Below are 19129 nucleotides of genomic sequence, written 5' to 3'. Positions count from 1 at the left end.
ACTGATATTCCTAAAATCAGTTGGCAGTTAGTCGTTAAGGAGATTTCTAAAACGCTAATAAGATGGGCCAATTTGCCACTGAATTTGTATGGGCGAGTCAATCTGGTTAAAATGACAATCCTCCCTAAAATAACTTTTTTGTTCAATGCTATTCCTCTGGCTTTTCCTATAAAAGATATTACGAGCCTACAAGGGAAAATAGGATCCTTTATATGGGCCTCGAAATCGCCTAGGATTGCATGGAAGAAATTAAGGAGGGGATTAAAAATTGGGGGTTTGGCCCTACCTGATCTGTTGTTATATTGTCACACCTTCCATCTTAAGAATTTCAGATTATTGGCTAACAAATTGGACTCTTCTTCACAGGGTCGCCTATTTCAGGCTTTATTGTACGACCAGCCTCAGGGTCAGGAATTTTTCCTTTTTAAATTTGGTGATCAAAAATTTTTCAAAAAGGTTCGCCTTAAGATCCTGCAGACAGCACTAAGCAACTGGATATATTTCCGGAGAACGTTGGGGATCCCCTATTATAACATGCATGCCCCAATCTGGGATTCGCCAGGTACTCCGGAATGCCTGCAGGACCAACTATCCCAGCCACTCAGGAAAGCAGGTTGTAGGAGATGGGGTGACCTCTGTGTTGACTCGCGTCTTCTGGGCTGGGAGGCTATAGCGGCTTTGACCAACGGGTCTTTAACAAGATTTAAATATCATCAACTTTCTGCCTGGTGGTCAGGGCAGTTGCTGGTGTTTGAAGATGAAAGGGGGATTTTAGATGCTGTCTGTAGAGGCGGAGTTTGGAAACGAGAGGTTTCATTTTGGTATAGGTCACTATTAGGTGTAAAAGAAACTCTGAACCAGGAACTGGGGGGCCTTTGGGGTAATGTTTTGGGTGGCGGTCTGGAGACGGTGCAAAAAATTTGGATGGACTCATTTTCTATCTCACAGAGTTTAATTAAACCAGCAAATTTGAGGAGAAACCACCTGTTTACGGCATATAGGATTTACTGGACTCCGGCAAAGCTATCTAAGATCACGTCCAATAATTATCATTGCCCCAGATGTAAACACCCGGCAGCGGACGATTTACATGTGTTTATGGAATGTTCAGAACTTTCGGGTTATTGGGAGGCGGTCTGTGGTTTCTTGGAAAAGGTATTGAAAACCCCTATTACATGTTCTCTTAGTCTGATTTTCTTCGGTTTGCTATCAAATTATAATATTAATAATTATGCCTCACAACTTATTTTCTATGTGATAGTTATAGCCAGAAGAGAAATATGTAAAGAATGGAAATCAGAGGCCCCCCCAAGATTTGCTGATTGTTTAAAAAACATCATGATGGTTAGCAAGTCTGATATGGCCTGTGAGGCCGCAAGCGCCGAGGGGGTGTGGTCGGCCCTGGTTGCTTGGTTGAAAAACTAAGGGTGGTCCTATGATTATGCCAGAGGTTTGTGGTTCAGTCCTCCCGAGTTCCCAGGGTGGCCCAGTTTAGAGAATGGGAATGGGAGTCGGACACGATGACAGCCTACCTCTGGGAGATCTCTTTTCTCTTTCCACACACTGTGTTAAGGGCGGTAAGGACATCGGAGAGTGTGGAAGGTATGAGGATCTTCCACCTAGAGTTTAAAATATCTGGTGGCATGTACGAGGACAAAAAAAAAAAAAAATTACCTTCATGCTATCCTCAGAGTATGCTTACCAAAAAGATTTAAGTCAATGGTATGACCAAAGGTCTGTGTCTAACTGAACTCTGGTCCATAATCAGATTTGCTGAATTCTTATACTGTCCTTTGTGGTATTCATGAGAAATATCCTGTCAGAAATGAGAAACCGCTGTATTAGTAATCCAAGATCCCACACGTGCAAAAATATGAGCTCCAAGTCTGACAAAATCAAAGGGGCTTACCATAAAGAACAATCCAATATTTACTCCGTGCTTTTCCAAATGCTATATCCGTATTTTTAAGACTATAGTAAGATGTTATATTCTTGTGCTATATTCTTATTCAAGTCAAGTCAAACCACTTTATTCGACTAACCAAAGCCATAAAAGTAGACTACAGTGAACAATACATAAAAAACTGATTAAAAAACATATTTATATATTTAGAGTTCCTTACAATATACTGCATACAAACAATAAAATAATGCCAATAAAAACAAATGCCTTATAGTTCAAGTAATCATGCAGTAAAAGCAATTATATCTATGTATAAAATCAATCTGCACTTTCAAATATTTAGCCCAGTTTCTTCCTATGTCTGACTGCCGCCACCAAGAAATTCGCAACAATAAAAATCTCCCATGGGTTGGTTAACAACTGCAGATATAGCAGGGCTGGTCTGACTTGCACAAATCCCTTCCCCTTAAAAATGGGTCTTAAAAACGTTCTCCTCATAGAGCTAAAATGTTCACAAAACATTGTAAAGTGCATGGTGTCCTGCAAAGAAAAATTATCACATGTACAGGGACCTAGGTCTTTTACCCTGCTCCAGCCCTGCACATCTGCTAAAAGACAATGGATGAGATTAAAAAGGAAGTTAATTAGAAGAAATCGATTAAAAGGTTTTGTAACGATTAACAAATACGGTTCGATCCGTGGGACTGTCTTTAACAGCAAATGTGCTCTCACCGTGGGTTTGACAATCTCCAATGCCTCTCTCTCGGCAGACAACATATTTAATAATTGGGCTTGAACCCATGCCACATCCTCTTTCACAATTTTTTCCGGTGTAGCAAAGAGTTCCGGTCGCCCCAATTTTCCAAGCATTGACTTGACGTATTGTAACCATTGGATTTTACCCACATTGTCCAACGCTAAGCAGTCCCTCAGGATTTCTCTGTTCAGTCCCAGTTCGGAATTAATCCATGTCTTAGCCAAAAAATCACTGGACACATGCCAATTTGATCCTCAACAAAGCCACCGCCCAGCTCTTGGTGAATAGCAAAAGAGGAGGTAGATTTGGGGGCCACCAGGAGATATCCCATACATTTATTTTTAACTTGCTGAAGTGCCATTGCGGATTTATGTACCCAAATCGTAGACCCATGCGATGCTATTGCAATACTTTTAGAGCCATACATTTTAAGCAAGGCTACAAAAGGCTTTGCTCCCAATCGGGAAGCAAAACCTTGAATGTCAGCTATGGACCTCGACATAACACGTTTTTTTGCACTTAGCTGGGGAATCCAGGAGCCTCTTTCATCAAATGAAACTCCCAAATAGGTGTAAGATGAGACCCTTGACAGCTCAACTCCTTCACAATAAAAAGTTTTACATTTTTTTGGCCTCTGCCCCATTGTCATCATATGCGATTTGGTTTTATTGACAATAAGGTCCAGGGATTGCATAAAAGATCCAAAAGAATCCAAAAGTTTCTGCAGACCAACTGCAGTGCGGGCCAAAAGAACCGCATCATCAGCGTATAGGAGATTAGGAATAACCATGTCCCCTATACGTGGAATGTCTAAAGTGGCGGTGCTAAGGGAGATATTTAAATTATTTATATATAATAAAAAAAGCAGAGAGGCTAAAATACAACCCTGACGAGTCCCTTTGTCAATTTTAAAGTGTTTTGTGCATTTACCATCTTGGTTGACTCTGATCCTAGCATAAAGATCCTTATGGAGATCTGCTAAAAAGTAGACTAAACAGCGGTCCATCCCCATGTCCATCAATATTGACCATAACTTTGTTCTATTTACTAGGTCAAAGGCCAAAGACAGGTCCATAAAGGCCAGCTGCAGCGTACCTTGTTTCGCCACTGTATATTTCTCCACCAAAAGGTGCAGGTTTAAGCATTGATCTATTGTATTTCTACCTTTTCTAAAACCATATTGACAATCTATTAAAATTCCAGAGTCGTCCAACCAATCGGAAAGTTTATTTAAAATAACTCTACGTAAAATCTTCACACCTGAATCAATCAAGGAAATAGGTCTGTAACAACCTGGGTCACCTCTCTGCCACTTTTTGAATACTGGGATAATGGTCGAGAGAGACCAGGAAGGCGGAAACCCGTGCTTACTAGCCGTGTTTAAAAGATTAGTTAGAATTTTCGGCCAGAGCTGTGGCCTTATTTTGTATAAATCGGCTGGGACCCAATCGGGACCAGGGGCCTTTTTGCTAGTCATTTGTATAAAAGCTGCCTCTACTTCAGCTTCCATAAAAGTCAATGATGTATTGCCCCGAGTTAAAACAAAAGTATCTGGGGAGACCATCTCGACTTGTGATGCTCCATAAACAGAATTAAAATGGGAGTACCACTGATCCTCAGTAATGTTACATTATAAGGGAGTGTTATTAAGTCCTGTAAAAAAAGAGTTTATTGACTATACCCCAAAATCTTGCACTATCCCTATTGACCTCAACCGAAAGCAGGTGATTCCACACCTCTTCTTTAATTTCCTTGTTGCGGCGATTAATCGTACATGTATAGGACTGTCTAATTGGGCTACAAGGGTACGATCTCAAGGGACCTGCTTCAGGGTAGAAATAAGCTTTTGGTAGGCTTTCGAGCACTCTTTATCAAACCATTTCTCCCCCAAATTAATATAACTTCTGCTCTGGATTGTTAGGCCCAAAGCCACCTGTGCACAGATCTCTTCAAATGCCAATAAAATCTCTGAGCCCTTATCTCCAGGATTAAGACATATATTAAAACTCTCATCCGCTTTAAGCAATAAGTCTTGAAGGAAAGACTCCGGGATTATACTGGTCCATTTTAGCCTCCGTCCCTGGTCTGTGGTCCTTACATGTAAACTGGTGGGTAATTGTCCCTCTTTCTCTTTAAGGCCAATTGACTCACATAACTCAAGTGTAACAGGATTATGGTCACTATAGTCAGACCAGATCGCACCATACTTAATGGCTTGGGGTGATAATACCGGAGAAATATAATCAATTATAGAATCCTGCCCCCTTGCCTTAAAAATAGGGACCCTCCTCCCCGTAACGTTTGTGTTTGGCTGGCACAAATCAACTGCTGCCAGGAGATCCTCCAGGCATTCTCCTTGTGGACTATGCTCAAAGTGGCAACTAAGGGGATCCTCTGGGCCTAAATAGTCTCCCACAAAATCCTTCAGACACGAGTGAACATTAAAATCTCCCAAGATAAAAATAGAATAAGAAGTGGTTTGTTTGAGTCTATAATCAATTAAAAAAACTTTTAGGCTACTTAAATGCTCATTTAAAAATCCAACCTACAGTGAGTTGTAGAAATTTACTATTAACTATTTCATAGAATTAACATTATTCTTTCTACAGCCAAGCAATTGGTAGAACCGGTATACACTGCGCAATGTTTTTCCGTCACCTTTAGTGATATTAGGGTCAAAAGTCTCCCCTTTGCTCTCCCCGAGGCTGAGGGCTGCGCTGACACAAAGTTGAATTATAACCATCCAGCCAGAAATTATCTTCTCTTTCCCATGTCTCTTGTAAACCCACTATATCATAGGCTTTAAGAAAATTAATCCATCTGGGTTCCCTACTTTTCGTCCTGCAACATTCCAGCTTAAAATCTTACAATTCAAGTTCTCCTCCACCCTCTCTATGAGGGGTCCTTCTCCCCCCTCCCCACTCACTGGGACAAGGAGCTGCAGTCAATCGTTTTCATCCAAGCGGCTCAGTGGGGAAAACCTGTTAGAGCACACTAGGCCATTCACCATTGTGTCCTCATTTACAAGATTAGACACTAGTGTGGGGGTAAATGGAACTCTATTTTGAGTCATATTATCAAGCCCTCTATATTGAGTCACATTATCAAGCCGGTTCATCCCCGCACCCTGCCCCGAAGTTGGGTCAACCTTCTTTATCATTTGTGATGAAGTCCCCAACGGGGTCCTACCCGAGGTCCTAATCCAGGTCTGATTGCTCTTTGGGAGTGGATAAAATACACAACAACTGTAGAGCACTTATGCCTCCTGGGCCCACAATATAACCTCCATTAAACAACAATCCCGACAGCTCTATTTGATCAAAGTTAATAACAATACAGTCGCCTTCTCCTTCTTTTATCCTCTGCCCTACCCCACAGTCACATCTCACCATTATAATGTGAGCAGAGGCCTGTGCCCCATTTGCTGAGTGTTGTTTACACCAAAACTTGGTTTTACATAAGAGATTCTCAGTGGTTTCTCGGTTTCTCTCTTATTCATTTTAAGTGAGGATCCTCCTGTGAGCACTGCGACTAAAGGGGTGGCTGCAGGTGGGAGATGGAGTCTAAAATTGTTATATCTTTTACAATCCCCCCTACTACCACGGGTCTCCCCTAGACTCTTGGGTTGGTTATTCACCGCCGTAACACAGTCAGATTGCCTTCGCACATCACCACCCCTTATATTCTGAATGGCAGTACCCCTAATTGATATACCCTCCTCCGCAGCAACATCTGGGTGTGTGGTGGTACTACTGCCATTTTTATTCTGTACACCAGTTCCCCTAGATGTTGTACCCTCCTCTACACTAGAACCAAATTGTGCAGTTATGTTCTTGCCACTTTGATTACTCTTCACAATATTAGTCAGTTCCAGTTTCTCAAACAACAGGGTCAATTTCCTATCCATTAGGAAATAGTTCCTTGAGGGTTGTCAGACTCCCCTCAAAATGGAAAGCAGCTCAAGTTGTACCCATCCCAAAAAATCTCATGATCCCCACCACTGAGCTGTCCAAATACAGACCCATTGCTTTGCTCCCCCTTCAAAGCAAACTTATTGAAAAACACATAAACAGACATTTGTCCGATTTCATTGAAACCTCTCAATGCCTTGATGTCTCCCAGTCAGGTTTCCGGGCCAAGCCCAGCACCGAGTCCACCTTAACTGAGGTAACGGACAATATCAGAATGGCCCTGGATAATAGTCAGGTAGCACTGCTGGTGCTGCTTGACCTATCGGCGGCGTTTGACACCATCTCACACCATATCCTACTGGAGAGACTTCAGGGCATTGGGAGTGCAGGGGGTTGCACTAAAATGGTAGATTGACTTCCTTACCGACAGAACCCATACAGTCACATTGGGAACTTTTAGATCTAACACCACCAAAGTTACCAAGGGGGTACCGCAGGGTTCCTGTCTGAGCCCCACTCTCTTTAACATTTATGTCACCCCCTTGGCTAAACTTATGAGGAACTTGGGGTTTAGTCCCATCTCTAACGTGGACGACACCCAACTCCTCCTCACCTACGATAAATCTAACCACAATATACAAATCACCTTTTCTGAGGACATGAAGACCATTGCGGCCTGGATGAGGACCAATTTCCTCCAACTGAATACCGAGAAATCAGAGATCCAGCTGTTTGGAAGAGCAGCCATAAGCTGGACTCCCAGGTGGTGGCCAAAGGAGTTGGCCGCGGCAACCCTCTCCCAAAGAAGTAGCCAAGAATCTAGGATTCCGAATCAACCACAATCTCACATTCGATGCCCACGCCACAACCATTGCTGGCACCTGCTACCATATACTCAGCTTACTCAAAAGAGTCTTCCCTTTACTTCCTTCCTCGACAAAAAAAACTTTGATGCAAGCCCTGGTATTGAGCCGCCTGGACTACTGTAACGCACTATTAGCTTCAGCTAACGAGGCATCCTTAAACAAGCTACAGGTTGTACAGAATAAGGCTGCCCGACTAGTAGCTAACGCCCCTCCCAGAACGGCATATATCCTCCTCCTTAATAAACTCCACTGGTTCCTTGTGAGAAAGCGGGTGAAATTCAAGATCGGCTGCATTGTCTATAAAGCCCTTATTGGTCAGGGGCCTTCATATTTGTCCAACAAATTCACCAAGTACACTTCCCCGTGAACCCTTAGATCAGGGTCCAAGTTACTTCTATGCACTCCCAGAATTAAAAAGGCTTGCAAGGGTGGCAAAGCTTTTTCACATCTTGCCCCTACTTTCTGGAATGAACTACCCCTCCAGCTTTGCGATTGCCAGAGCCTCCCTCTATTCAGGAAGAGTTTTAAAAACCCTTGTTTTTTGATTCCCCGGGTCTGGCTGTAGCACACCGTCCTAAGCGCAGAGATACCCCTCATGGGGTGATTCAGTGCTATAGAAATCAATAAATATCAAATATCAAATATTAGTTCTTTGAACTGGGCTAGCACAGTTCCCAAGGCGCTCTCTACAGCAGAAGCAAGAGCCGAGTCCCCCATACTTTTCCTGCTATGTGCTGGGGGAGGAATAGCGTTGTCAGTCTGTGTGCCAACATTATTCGTTAAAGGTACTACATGTACAGTGGCTTACTGGTTTGGCTCCCTTGTTGCTTTTAGTTTTTTGGGTGCCAACACCCCGTTATCGTATGGCAGATGGCTCTTTCTCTATTGCCTCGACCAAAGGTTTGGAGACCGGTGCTCTGGTGGCTATCCCTTAGTAGATTGAACACACTGAAAAGATGCAATGCCACTGAGTCTATTCTCTATCTAAGTATCCACACAATTTATACTTAAGTGCAACAACAAACGACTCCCATGTTCGAAGCATACGTCTTGATGCCACTCACCCCGCCCAATATGTCCCTTATAGAGCATCACGCATCACACATCATTTCAACGGCACAGTCTAAAAAGACGCCCAGGAACCCAATGCAACCAGAAGCTCTTCTCTGCCTCGTACAAATGTTAGGGGTTGCAAGGTATTTCAAAATTAAAAATAATGAAAACAGCTCTGAGGGGCACAGGACTTTTTACATTTTTGCCTCAGCTATAAACAAAGGGTTTTCTGTGTGCCGCCTCTTCAACCTGTTGATTCTACCGTTTGGACACACAGAGAGGTTATTAATTTCTGGTGATCAATCATTAGGCCCTAGCCAGCAGGATAGCAAATGGGGCTAGACACAGTGGCTCTCCAATATATAGGCTTTCAAATGCACTGTATTGCATTTTATTTTTTTACATGATGACATACCCAGCTTCACTTTCACTGGTCACAGCTCAGCCCTACTTACCCAGTTCCTAGTTCCCACATGCCATTGCCACCCTGGATGTTTGCTGGGGCCAATGTTTGCGTGCATCCCATCCAGGCAATTTACCGCCCATGGACACAAGGGTGGGGAAGGGCAGGCAAAGCCCTCAGTTCTCAATTGTGGACCCCATGCAGCCTCCTAAGCAGCAAAAAGGAAGGCTTGGTGCATAGGCACCTTGTACCCTGAGACACCCCCAGACATGGAACAAGACAGAATGGATCATTCAAAATCACACTTCTCAGCATCTGGAGAGGAATGAGGGAACACAGGCAGCACCATAAAACTAGTACCTTCGCTACCTGATCAAACAAGAAGAATCCGACAAACCCCTCTCTTAACCAGTCCACAAAGTTACACCCAATCACCAATCAATTCTGCAATACAAAAAGAAACTTAGAAACAGGGACTCACCCTGGGTGTTGGGCAGCTCCAGCACTGCTCGGGTGCCCTATGGCTGCTGCGCTGGCAGGGAGGGGAGCAGATGCTGGAGCGCAGCTGGCACGCTGACATACTGATCAGGGGGGGGCAGGCAGCAGAGGCAGAAGGATTGTAAACAGGGCAGCAAGCAGGGTCCACGTGATTCTGTTTGCATACTGCACCAGTATGTGGAAGGTTCAGTGTGGCTTGCTCTCCACTGCCTTCCTCTGGGCCCTGCTGGCTCTCTGCCTCATTCTCTCTCAACACTGAGTGGGGCCGGAGGGGAAGCCGAAGCTTAAGGCCGTAGCTCAGTGACCACTGCTCAAGGTTTCGGCTCCTTCTCCACAGGGGTGGCGGGAGGTTCCACCATGACGTTACTCTGGGCAGGTCCACCATCAGAACACATGCTTGCCTCTCCCTATTTGAACAACAATGGAACAGACGTGTTGCTGCCTAATAAAGGAGAAGTTATTTAATGGTTGTTCAGCGATGTGCCAGTAAACTCCGCTCCACCAGCAATTGCAGAGATTTTGTTCAACTCCGCGCTCCAAGCAAAACGCGTAGTAGCAAAACTCCGCAAACCCTGCCGGTGGAGCGTAGGTTGCCACCCAACCCTACTGGCTATATGTACAGCTTGAGAGTGTATATAGGGAAGGACTCCACTCTCAACTCTGTAGGCTGCCCTCCCACCCTAGGAGTCACAGAGAAGATTGTATGGGAGCTTGTCCAGCCTTTATGTGCACAATTTCTATATGAGACTAGAGCTGTTCATTGAGCTGTACAAAGCTGGCACTGTGGCCTGAGAAACAGCTCATTGTCCCCGCAAAGGGTTCCCACAGGAGCTTGTTTGTAAAAAGCTCCAGAAATCCAAGAGCACTGCATTGCATTTCAATGAACTGCTCGCAGTCAAGTTGTTGAATAGGCATAATGTGATTGTGCTTACTACAATTCATGATGAGAGCATTTCTCCCATCACAGTTTGGGGTCGGATGGTTAAAGTTCACAAGCCCACCTGTATACTTGATCACAACAAGTACATGGCGGAGTGGATACGAATGACCAGGTTCTTCAGCCATACAATGCGAGTCGTAAAACACATACTTGGTACAAGAAACTGTTTATCCACCTAATCGAGATGGCAAAATACAATGCGTATGTTGTTTATCGTCAAACAACCCTAGGAAGACTCATGTCTTTTCTTGAAAGTTCTGTTGGTAGATATGCTTGCTCAGTTCTAAGAGTGAGCTCTCGGAAGATAGCACATGCAAACCCATCTAACTTGCATCCACACACTGGAAGGAGATGGATTTAGCAGAAGAAGTGCGCTGATGGCACATGAAAGACATGTTTTCTTGAGCTTCAAGTAGCCAGGGACGGAAGGACTTACTATAGGTCATTTCGCTAATATACAGGATTTTTCAGGACTCTGATGAGAACAGAGACATGAACGGGTAAGAAACAAAAACGGTAAATGTACTTTCCCAGGGATATTGCATGGGTAGAAGGCAGATAGTAAAGATAGTACGGATACAAATGCCATGATTTCATCTTCACCTATGGATTCAAACCCATTGGTGCCGCACTCGCCCGATGTTGAATTCCTATGGCACGTATGGGTAAATGCTTGACCTGCTTGCCATGTTCATCCTCGGTCAGAAATGAGTAGATGTTCAGTTTGCTGTATGATAAGTGCATCACAGTCACAGCAGTGCACATAACAGTGAATGGGACATACGTTATGTTCTCATGGACTACACTGTATTTTAAAAACTACCAATCTTTGGTTCCCCTTCAGAAGCCTTGGTGTCAATATTTAGATACGTTGATAAGTATTTGTCCTTTGAAACCAGAATTTCAGTAGGTGCTTAAACAAGCCAGTGTAAGTGGTGGATTAACTTTAACAAAATAGTACCATATTTATATATGTGGCGGTAAGATGGCCCTTAGTAAGAACTCTTTTTTGGGGGGGGCGGAGTTTGTCATTATCGGTAGCTGTGGATTTTGTGCCCTACCTCAGCCATAACCTAGCCAAACCTGCACATTTTTGAGAAGTACACAACCAGGGTAGTACAGGGGTGAATGACTTGCATGGATCTCGCCAGGTTTTTGTTCTACCCCAAATCACCTGAAAAGTTCAGACTTGCCTAAAAAACACAGATAAACATGACATGATTTCATCTTCACCTATGGATTCAAACCCATTTGATCAGCACTCGCCCGATGTTGACTTCCTATGGCACGTATGGGTAAATGCTTGACCTGCTTGCCATGTTCATCCTTGGTCAGAAATTAGTAGATGTTCAGTTTGCTGTATGATAAGTGCATTACCGTCACAGCAGTGCACATAACAGTGAATGGGACATATGTTATGTTTTCATGGACTACAATGTATTTAAAAAACTACCAATCTCGATAGTCTATGATGTTCAGCTCCGAAAACTTTGGAAAACTTCCCAGTGTGTTGCCTTAGTTTCAAAGATAGATATGCTTGCTAGATTTGAGGAGTAGGCCTTGGGGCTTACTCAGACACCCGCAACCTGGATCCACAAACTGGAAGGAGTTGGATTTATCAGTGAGTGTGCTAAAGGCACATGTAAGACAACTTCCTGAGCATCATGTGGCTGTCATGGGAGCCATTAGTAAAGGTTCACTAGGCATGCGTTCAGTAATGTTCAGAAAGAAGGAAACAGTTACTTGACAGGTGGTATAATGAGGTCAAATTGATTTCGTCCTGTGGCGTATGAATGTGATGGGCCCTAGCATAGCAGCGGTGTTGACGTGAGTACACTGATTTGTTGTATTGGGCCAGTGGCCGGTGGTATGAAAGTCTTGTGTGTGGTGCTTGAATATTGTGTGAGTGAACCATAAAGTAGTTGGTGCCTTGAAGTGGCATTATGGCTCAACTTCAGACGCCTTGGTGTCAATATTTAGATACTTTGATAAGTATTTGCCCTTTGAAACCAGAATTTCTGGAGTTGCTTAAACAAGCCAGGTTAAGTGGTGGATTAACTTTAACAAAATAGTACCATATTTTATCTGTGGCGGTAAGATGGCCCTTAGTAAGACCTCTTTATTTGGGGGGGCGGAGTTTGTCATTATCGGTAGCTGTGGATTTTGTGCCCTACCTCAGCCATCACCTGCGCAAACCTGCAAATTTTTGAAAAGTACACAACCAGGGGGGTACAGGGGTGAATGACTTGCATGGCTCTCACCGGGTTTTTGTTTTACCCCAAATCAACTGAAAAGTTCAAACTTGCCTAAAAATCAATTTTTACTTGCATTTCTGTGAAGAAAAGTCCTGGACTCTGCAGGCAACCACAAATTGTCTACCACTCAGCGCTCCCCCAAGTCTCTCAAGAAAAATGGTGCCTCACTTGTGTGGGTGGGCCAAATGCCTGCAACAGGAAAGGACCCAAAACATATTGTGGAAGAACAAAATGATCTACCAAGAAACTTCATGTTTTTGCAAGGGGGTGTTTTTGGTCCAGGGCTCGAAGGCCAACTAGGAAAACCTAGCAAACACAGGCATTTCTGAAAACTAGATACCATAGGTAGTCCAGGGAGGTGTGGCTTGCATGGATCCCCCAAGTTTTCTTAACCAGAATCCACTGCAAACCTCAAATTTAGCTAAATAAATCACATTTTCTTCACATTTCTGTGTGGAATTACCGTGCCGGCACAAATTTCCACGCCTCATTATAGTCCCCTCCATTCAGCAGAGCACAGCAATTATCAAATGCATATCTCCTTGGACTACCTAAAATGCAAGGCTCAAAGACTTGGAATTTGAGCATGTGCAAGCTTGATAAGTCACCACAGTCTGCGAACACAAGCGATAAAGTGAGTGCCCTCGAGCTGGGATTTCCCAATCTGCGCACACTCATAGGCCAACAGGGTACAGCAAGCAACCTGTACATTCTTGTACAATGCAAGCCAGCCGAGCACACAGGGCGCAGGAAACGGCATGCAACATTCACCTTGGTCATCTGTGGCAAATAAGGACACCAAGTTATATCCAGTCTTCTGCGCCTATATTCACGTTAACAAATCACAGACATTAACATATGCACACCTTACCAATAATTAGCAGTAAAGCGCCAAGAGTGATGCATAACCCCTACCCAGGCCACCGTAGGCAAAAGGGTAGTGCCTGTGATTTACAACCCACGCCTTTTCTGGTACGAGGGCACTGCAAGCGACAATACAACAATCACCCTGATCCCTCCTGTAATTAGAGCACAAGTGAAATGTACCCCTCACCCAGACACTTCCCAGAGCGCAAATCACAGAGAAATATTTTTGAAGCACCTACCACGCCCACAGCTGAGCTACCTCCAAACAGGCCTTGAGGCGGGAGTGCACGTAGCCCGCCCCCTCTCTGATGGCTGCTCCCTCGGGACATCCTACCTGGTCAAGGAGGGGCAGCAGGGGTATTGCTGTACACCAAACACTATTTTGAAGAGGGTGTGCCATTTCCTTATGATCACCGGAAATCAACGGACCATCAAAAGCCTCACGCACATGAAAAGGTGTTGTGGTGAATAACATGAGAAAGTCTCGCTGAGTGGATGAGGGGGCGGAGGAGCTCACATTGTGTGAATGGGTTGGCGAATTACTGCTGTCAGCTGAGCTGAGTGCGTTTAGATGGAAATGCCTGACATCCAAAGCTGCCAACTCTGTCAAGCCAAGACTAAAAAAAAGAGCACCGATTCTGAAAAATCAGAGACAGCGGAACAGGAAAGCAAAATTGGAGTCTGATGCAAATAACCTACCATGCCTGTAGAGGAGACTCCTCCAAATAGGCCTGTGACAGGGGGAGCTTATAGTGTACGGAGTCTGCCTCCTCACTGATGGATGCTCCCTGGGTACATCCTGCGTGTGCGAGGAGGGGCGGCAGTACAAACCCTAGTTTGAAGTGGGTGGGGTTTGTTTATCATCAACAGAAGCCTCCCACTCCCAAAGACGTGTTGTGGTGAATAAATAAAAATAAAAATATGTGACACGGGAAAGCCTTGCTAGGTGGCGAGGTAGCTCCTGTTGTGTGAAGGCGTTGTAGAATTGAAATGCCACCACCGTTTAGACTAGAAGCAGCACCGTGTGCTAGGGGGCAGCATGGAGAAAGGGAAAAAAAGTAGTGCACTTAAACAAAACATATGGCCCATAATGAAAGGATCCATGTAGCAGGGGCAATTGCCAGGGCGGGAACAAAACAGGCACAAGGCGGGACAAATGAACACTGTTTACCAACGAAAGCAATGGATTTTGTAAAGGCATACCAAGCAACCAATGAAAGCACAGTAGGAGTGTTCAAAGCTCCAAGAGGGATTAGAGCATGACTCTAGGCTCGGCCTAATAAAGGAACAGTGGTCCTTTACAAACAAAATCAAACAGTAATGACAGATAGAACTACAATGATGTCTATGAGTTGAAATCCAAATGGAATTACTCAATTTATTAAATCAAATTAATAAAGCTGTTGAAGTGGGACAGTGTGTAACGAGAAAGTGTTAAGAGAACTCAGGCATTACAATATGTAGCTGAACTGCAACCAGTAATCAAGCCACAAATACATTATACCTTTGCACCTTAGCCTGCATGTCACGGATGACAAGGATGTGCCATTGGATGACTATATGGAGTTTCCAATGTGACCTGATCTAAATAAGGATAATATACATATACCTCATGATAGTTCACAGTAGCTAGTCCGGGCGACCAATAGTGGGAAACTGGTGGATTAGAAAGGACACTGGAGAGTGGTTACCCTACCAACGACCTGATTTGAAAATGGCAAAAATATCATCCAAATGAAAGGTTTACCATGCCATGAATCAGCCCGTGAATGATTCTGTTACGTGTTAATGCAGAGGTGCACCCTTCTGGTGCATTAAACCCAATTCTTGTGAGTAAACAAGACTGCATGGACAATTAAACTATACCAATGGTTCTGAACCCGGGGTCTGCGGCACCTACTAAGTGAGGGCCAGAAGGGTTTTCGATGTCTGCCCTAGAACAGGTCCCTGGGAGCCTTACTGTACAGATCTTTCTTTGTCCACCGCAGGGCCCAGCTCAAGATACATTATCACTGATAAACATCTCTGCTCGGATGCTGCCAAGAGATTCCTTCCCAGGCAGTGTAAAATCCAGGGAGCTAGCAGTCACTCGCATGCAAGTTCCCACAGCACCATATGAAAGGAAGGCCAGCACAAAAGTAAAGCCCATGGCAAAGTAACAATTAAAATATACACTTCACACAGAGTGATGTGGGCTTGCATACTGATGCTTTAATTATAAGGTAGACTGTACTCCCTGTCACCCACTGGTGCTCTCGAACACCAGGATGATGGGTGGGGAGGAGGGAACATGTTTTATATAGTACTTAGTACCCCTGATGAGGCCTTTTGTTTTGAGAGTGTTTTTGTCCCTTTAAGAGGACATTCAGTCATTAACCTCGACATTCCTGCAAATAATAGCCTAAGTTAAAAAAAATACAATAACATTAAAATTAATACAAAGAGTTTCATTTCCATTTTCCTTACAATCTATAGGCTGAAATGCAAGATGAATTCACCCTTAAGGATGGTCAGTAGTTTTGGCCATGTGGCTGCTGAAATTGCTGCTCCCTATGTTATAAAATAGGCTCCACTTCTTACCCCATTGCTTGATTAGACTAAAATGGAATCCCTCTTTTGTTCTTGTATTCCCTTCGCTTATGGGCTGAGCTGCACAAAACTACTAATTCCCTGTCTGATAGGGCTTGGTTTAAGGTTACCTCTAGTAATTTCAATAAGGCATATTTTCCATCTCTTAGTTCTTCATTCTTTGGACGGGACTTAGATACCAACTTGGCAATCTATAGAGTATCGATAGACTGCATTTAATGTGGTCACCACTCTGCATTAGAATCTTCAAACTTTAGTACCATTGAATACATGCACATAACAATTGACTAGCAAAATGTCCCTGCTAATAATCAGAATAATTTAGTCCTGCAAGAGAGTGTTTTATGTCTGTCTCAATATGGTGGTAGGCTACTTTCCCCATAGTCAAGGAAGACATTTTTAAGACATTCTGTCATCAATTCAGTCTGCATTCAGCACTCTTTTTCCCTACCAATGTTCATCTCTACTTGATCCGAGTGTACTGTATCCCACTAGGGCAATGTCCCTTGACTTGCAGTACTCCAGCAGTTTACTCTGGTTCAGATACACGTGACACTCCACCTGCAAAACAAAGCACATGCTAAGACAGAACACAACTGATGGCTACAGCTGAACAAATATAATTCTGATAAAATAGTCAATACCATTTAGAGGCATATATGGCACAATATAGAAGCCAAATTTAGGAAGGGCACAAAGAAAAAGCATGCAGATCAACCACTAATGATCATATACATAAGAGGTACCTGAGGAAAAACATTGTGGCTCACATTAGAAACCACATATGTTCACTTGGACACACAAACATAAATACACAGAATAGGAGGTTGATTGGCCTAAACACGCTAACGGAATTCCAGTTTCTCAGACAAGGATTGCCATGTGAGTCAATCTTCACACGAATAGCACATGGACCCATCCCACTCATGGCATATAGGACTCAGACCACAAATAGAACACAGTTCTGCAGTATTCATAAACATTTAAGATATGCCCAGCTACACGTTTCTTAGTCTTTGTGGAAGTAGCATATAGTAGTTATCTAAGATTATATAGAAATCATTAGGGTATTTAAAAAAAAATTTTTTTTATTGAATCATCGAAAATTAACAAGTGGTCATGGCACATAAAAAGATAAAATTATTATATAGAAAAAACATCAGTAAAATCAGAAAGACGGAGAACAAAATCTTAGGTCATGAGAAAGCAAGGAGGATAAAGAAATTAGGCAATGAAAATCTAAGCAGATATGCAAATATACAAAAAGCCAAGCTTAAAGATGTTTACCCAATCCAGCTGGCAATTGACGACCAAATCTTCCTCCCCATTTCCCCTTTCCTGCGCCCTTTCAGGCTGTAAACAGCTGACTCCACATTGTAAGTGGCTAATAACTTAGCCCGCCAAGTTATGAATGTGGGAGGGTCAGGGCTAATCCAGTGGGAGGTAATGCATGTTCTAACAATAGCCATTGCAACAAATAAAAATCCACTTTCAGATCTAGACCGAGCCATGGTCTGCTGGCTCCCTTCTACCCCCAAGATAATCATATCGGATGTTAAAGAAACCGGTATGCCGAGTATATGATTCAGAAAAAATTCGATATCCTGGAGGAATTTAGTCAAATTGGTGCAGGAAAAGAAAATATGTATTGTATCGGCAGCCCATGCTCCACACCTACTGCATGACTTACCCCGTGGACCTGCCCATTTAGAGATCTTTCCCGGAGTATAATATAAGTCAAATGCCGACATGAAATGTCGGGTCCTCAGGCTGCCAGTAATTAAAATCTGGTTGGCAAATTCCAGAGACAGCTCGAAGTCAATAACTTCTTTGCCAAACTTCCTTCCCCATCTATCAGTCTGGGTAAGCAGGTCATCAGGAAGAACAGCCAGCAGCATTTGATAAATTGTCCCAATACGAGATCTAATCCCTAGAGTGTCGACCAGGGGTATTTTGCCCATGTTTGCATCTGTTTGAGCCATGATTTTACCCAGGTAGCTCCTGATCTGTAAACATTTGAAAAAGTGTCTCATAGACAGCCCAAACTTTTCCCTTTAAGTTAGAGAAGGAGGTGATTTGTCCCCCGCTGCAGACATCCCCCAGAGCATTAATCACTAAATTGCCCCAAATGACGAAAACGGGGTATAAGCATTAATATTTGAGATGCCGAGTTTCCGCCGTATCTTTTTCCAAATAGAATAGGCTGATTGAATGATTTTAAATTTGGGGTTTTTATAATAGCTCGGCTCTAGAATTTTTACTAGACATTTACCAGCAGACTCACCCAGTGCTACCTCGTAAATGGTTGGTCTAGCAGCGGCAGGGACTACTGCGTTAGCCCCAACCAGCAATATCCCCATATGCTGTAGTAATGCAGCCCAGTGATAGAGGAGAAGGCTGGGCATCCCTCATCCCCCTCTAAGTCTGGGTGAGATCATCCATTTACCAGCTCTTCTGGCTCTGCGATACCCCCAAAGGAATCTAACACATACCCTCTCGGCCTTAGAAATACAAAATGCCGGAAATTCTAAGGGAATGGTCCGAAATAAGTATAAAAATTTGGGAAAAACCGTCATTTTGATGACATTGCATCTGCCATGCATTGATAAATGCAGATGATCTAGACTCTCAAGTGTCTTGTTAATATTTCTTATTATTGGCAGAATGTTTAACTTGGGTATATGCTCCACTGAGGCCATAATCTTTACACCTAAATATGTTGCTACGGATACAGTTGGAACTTTTTCCGGAAATGATGTGGCTGAGTGTAGGATCTGGGTTTTATCGATGTTTAATTTGTAACCCGAAACAGAGCCAAATATCTCTGCCGACTCCTTTAATGCCGGAAGAGCTGATCCAATATCGGACGTAAAAACGGCAATATCGTCAGCATATGCCAATGTTTTGTAAGCAATACTTTTAACCATAACAGCTTTAATCGATGTATTTACATCAAGTTTATTCAAAAAGGGATCAATGTAAATTGCAAATAATAGCGGGGAGCAGGGACAACCCTGCCAAGTTCCTCTGCTTATAGTAAATGATTTAGGTATTTGATCAGATATCCGAATACAGGCCTCAGGAAGT

General features: G+C 43.4%; 1 protein-coding gene across 1 annotated transcript in view; it reads right to left on the bottom strand.

Annotated features, from left to right (window-relative positions):
• LOC146854163 (aldo-keto reductase family 1 member C15-like) overlaps nt 1-19129 on the bottom strand; it is a 323371-nt gene that overhangs the window by 104460 nt on the left and 199782 nt on the right. Inside the window, exon 7 of the mRNA XM_085651941.1 lies at nt 16494-16603. Coding sequence (XP_085508067.1) covers nt 16494-16603 — 110 coding nt within the window. The remainder of the gene's footprint in view (nt 1-16493; nt 16604-19129) is intronic.

This window comes from Triturus cristatus, chromosome 4_1 (genome assembly GCF_964204655.1).
Source record: "Triturus cristatus chromosome 4_1, aTriCri1.1, whole genome shotgun sequence".
Lineage (NCBI taxonomy): Eukaryota > Metazoa > Chordata > Amphibia > Caudata > Salamandridae > Triturus > Triturus cristatus.
Note: the sequence above shows the minus strand (reverse complement) of the source record. Positions and strands in the feature narration are given on the sequence as shown.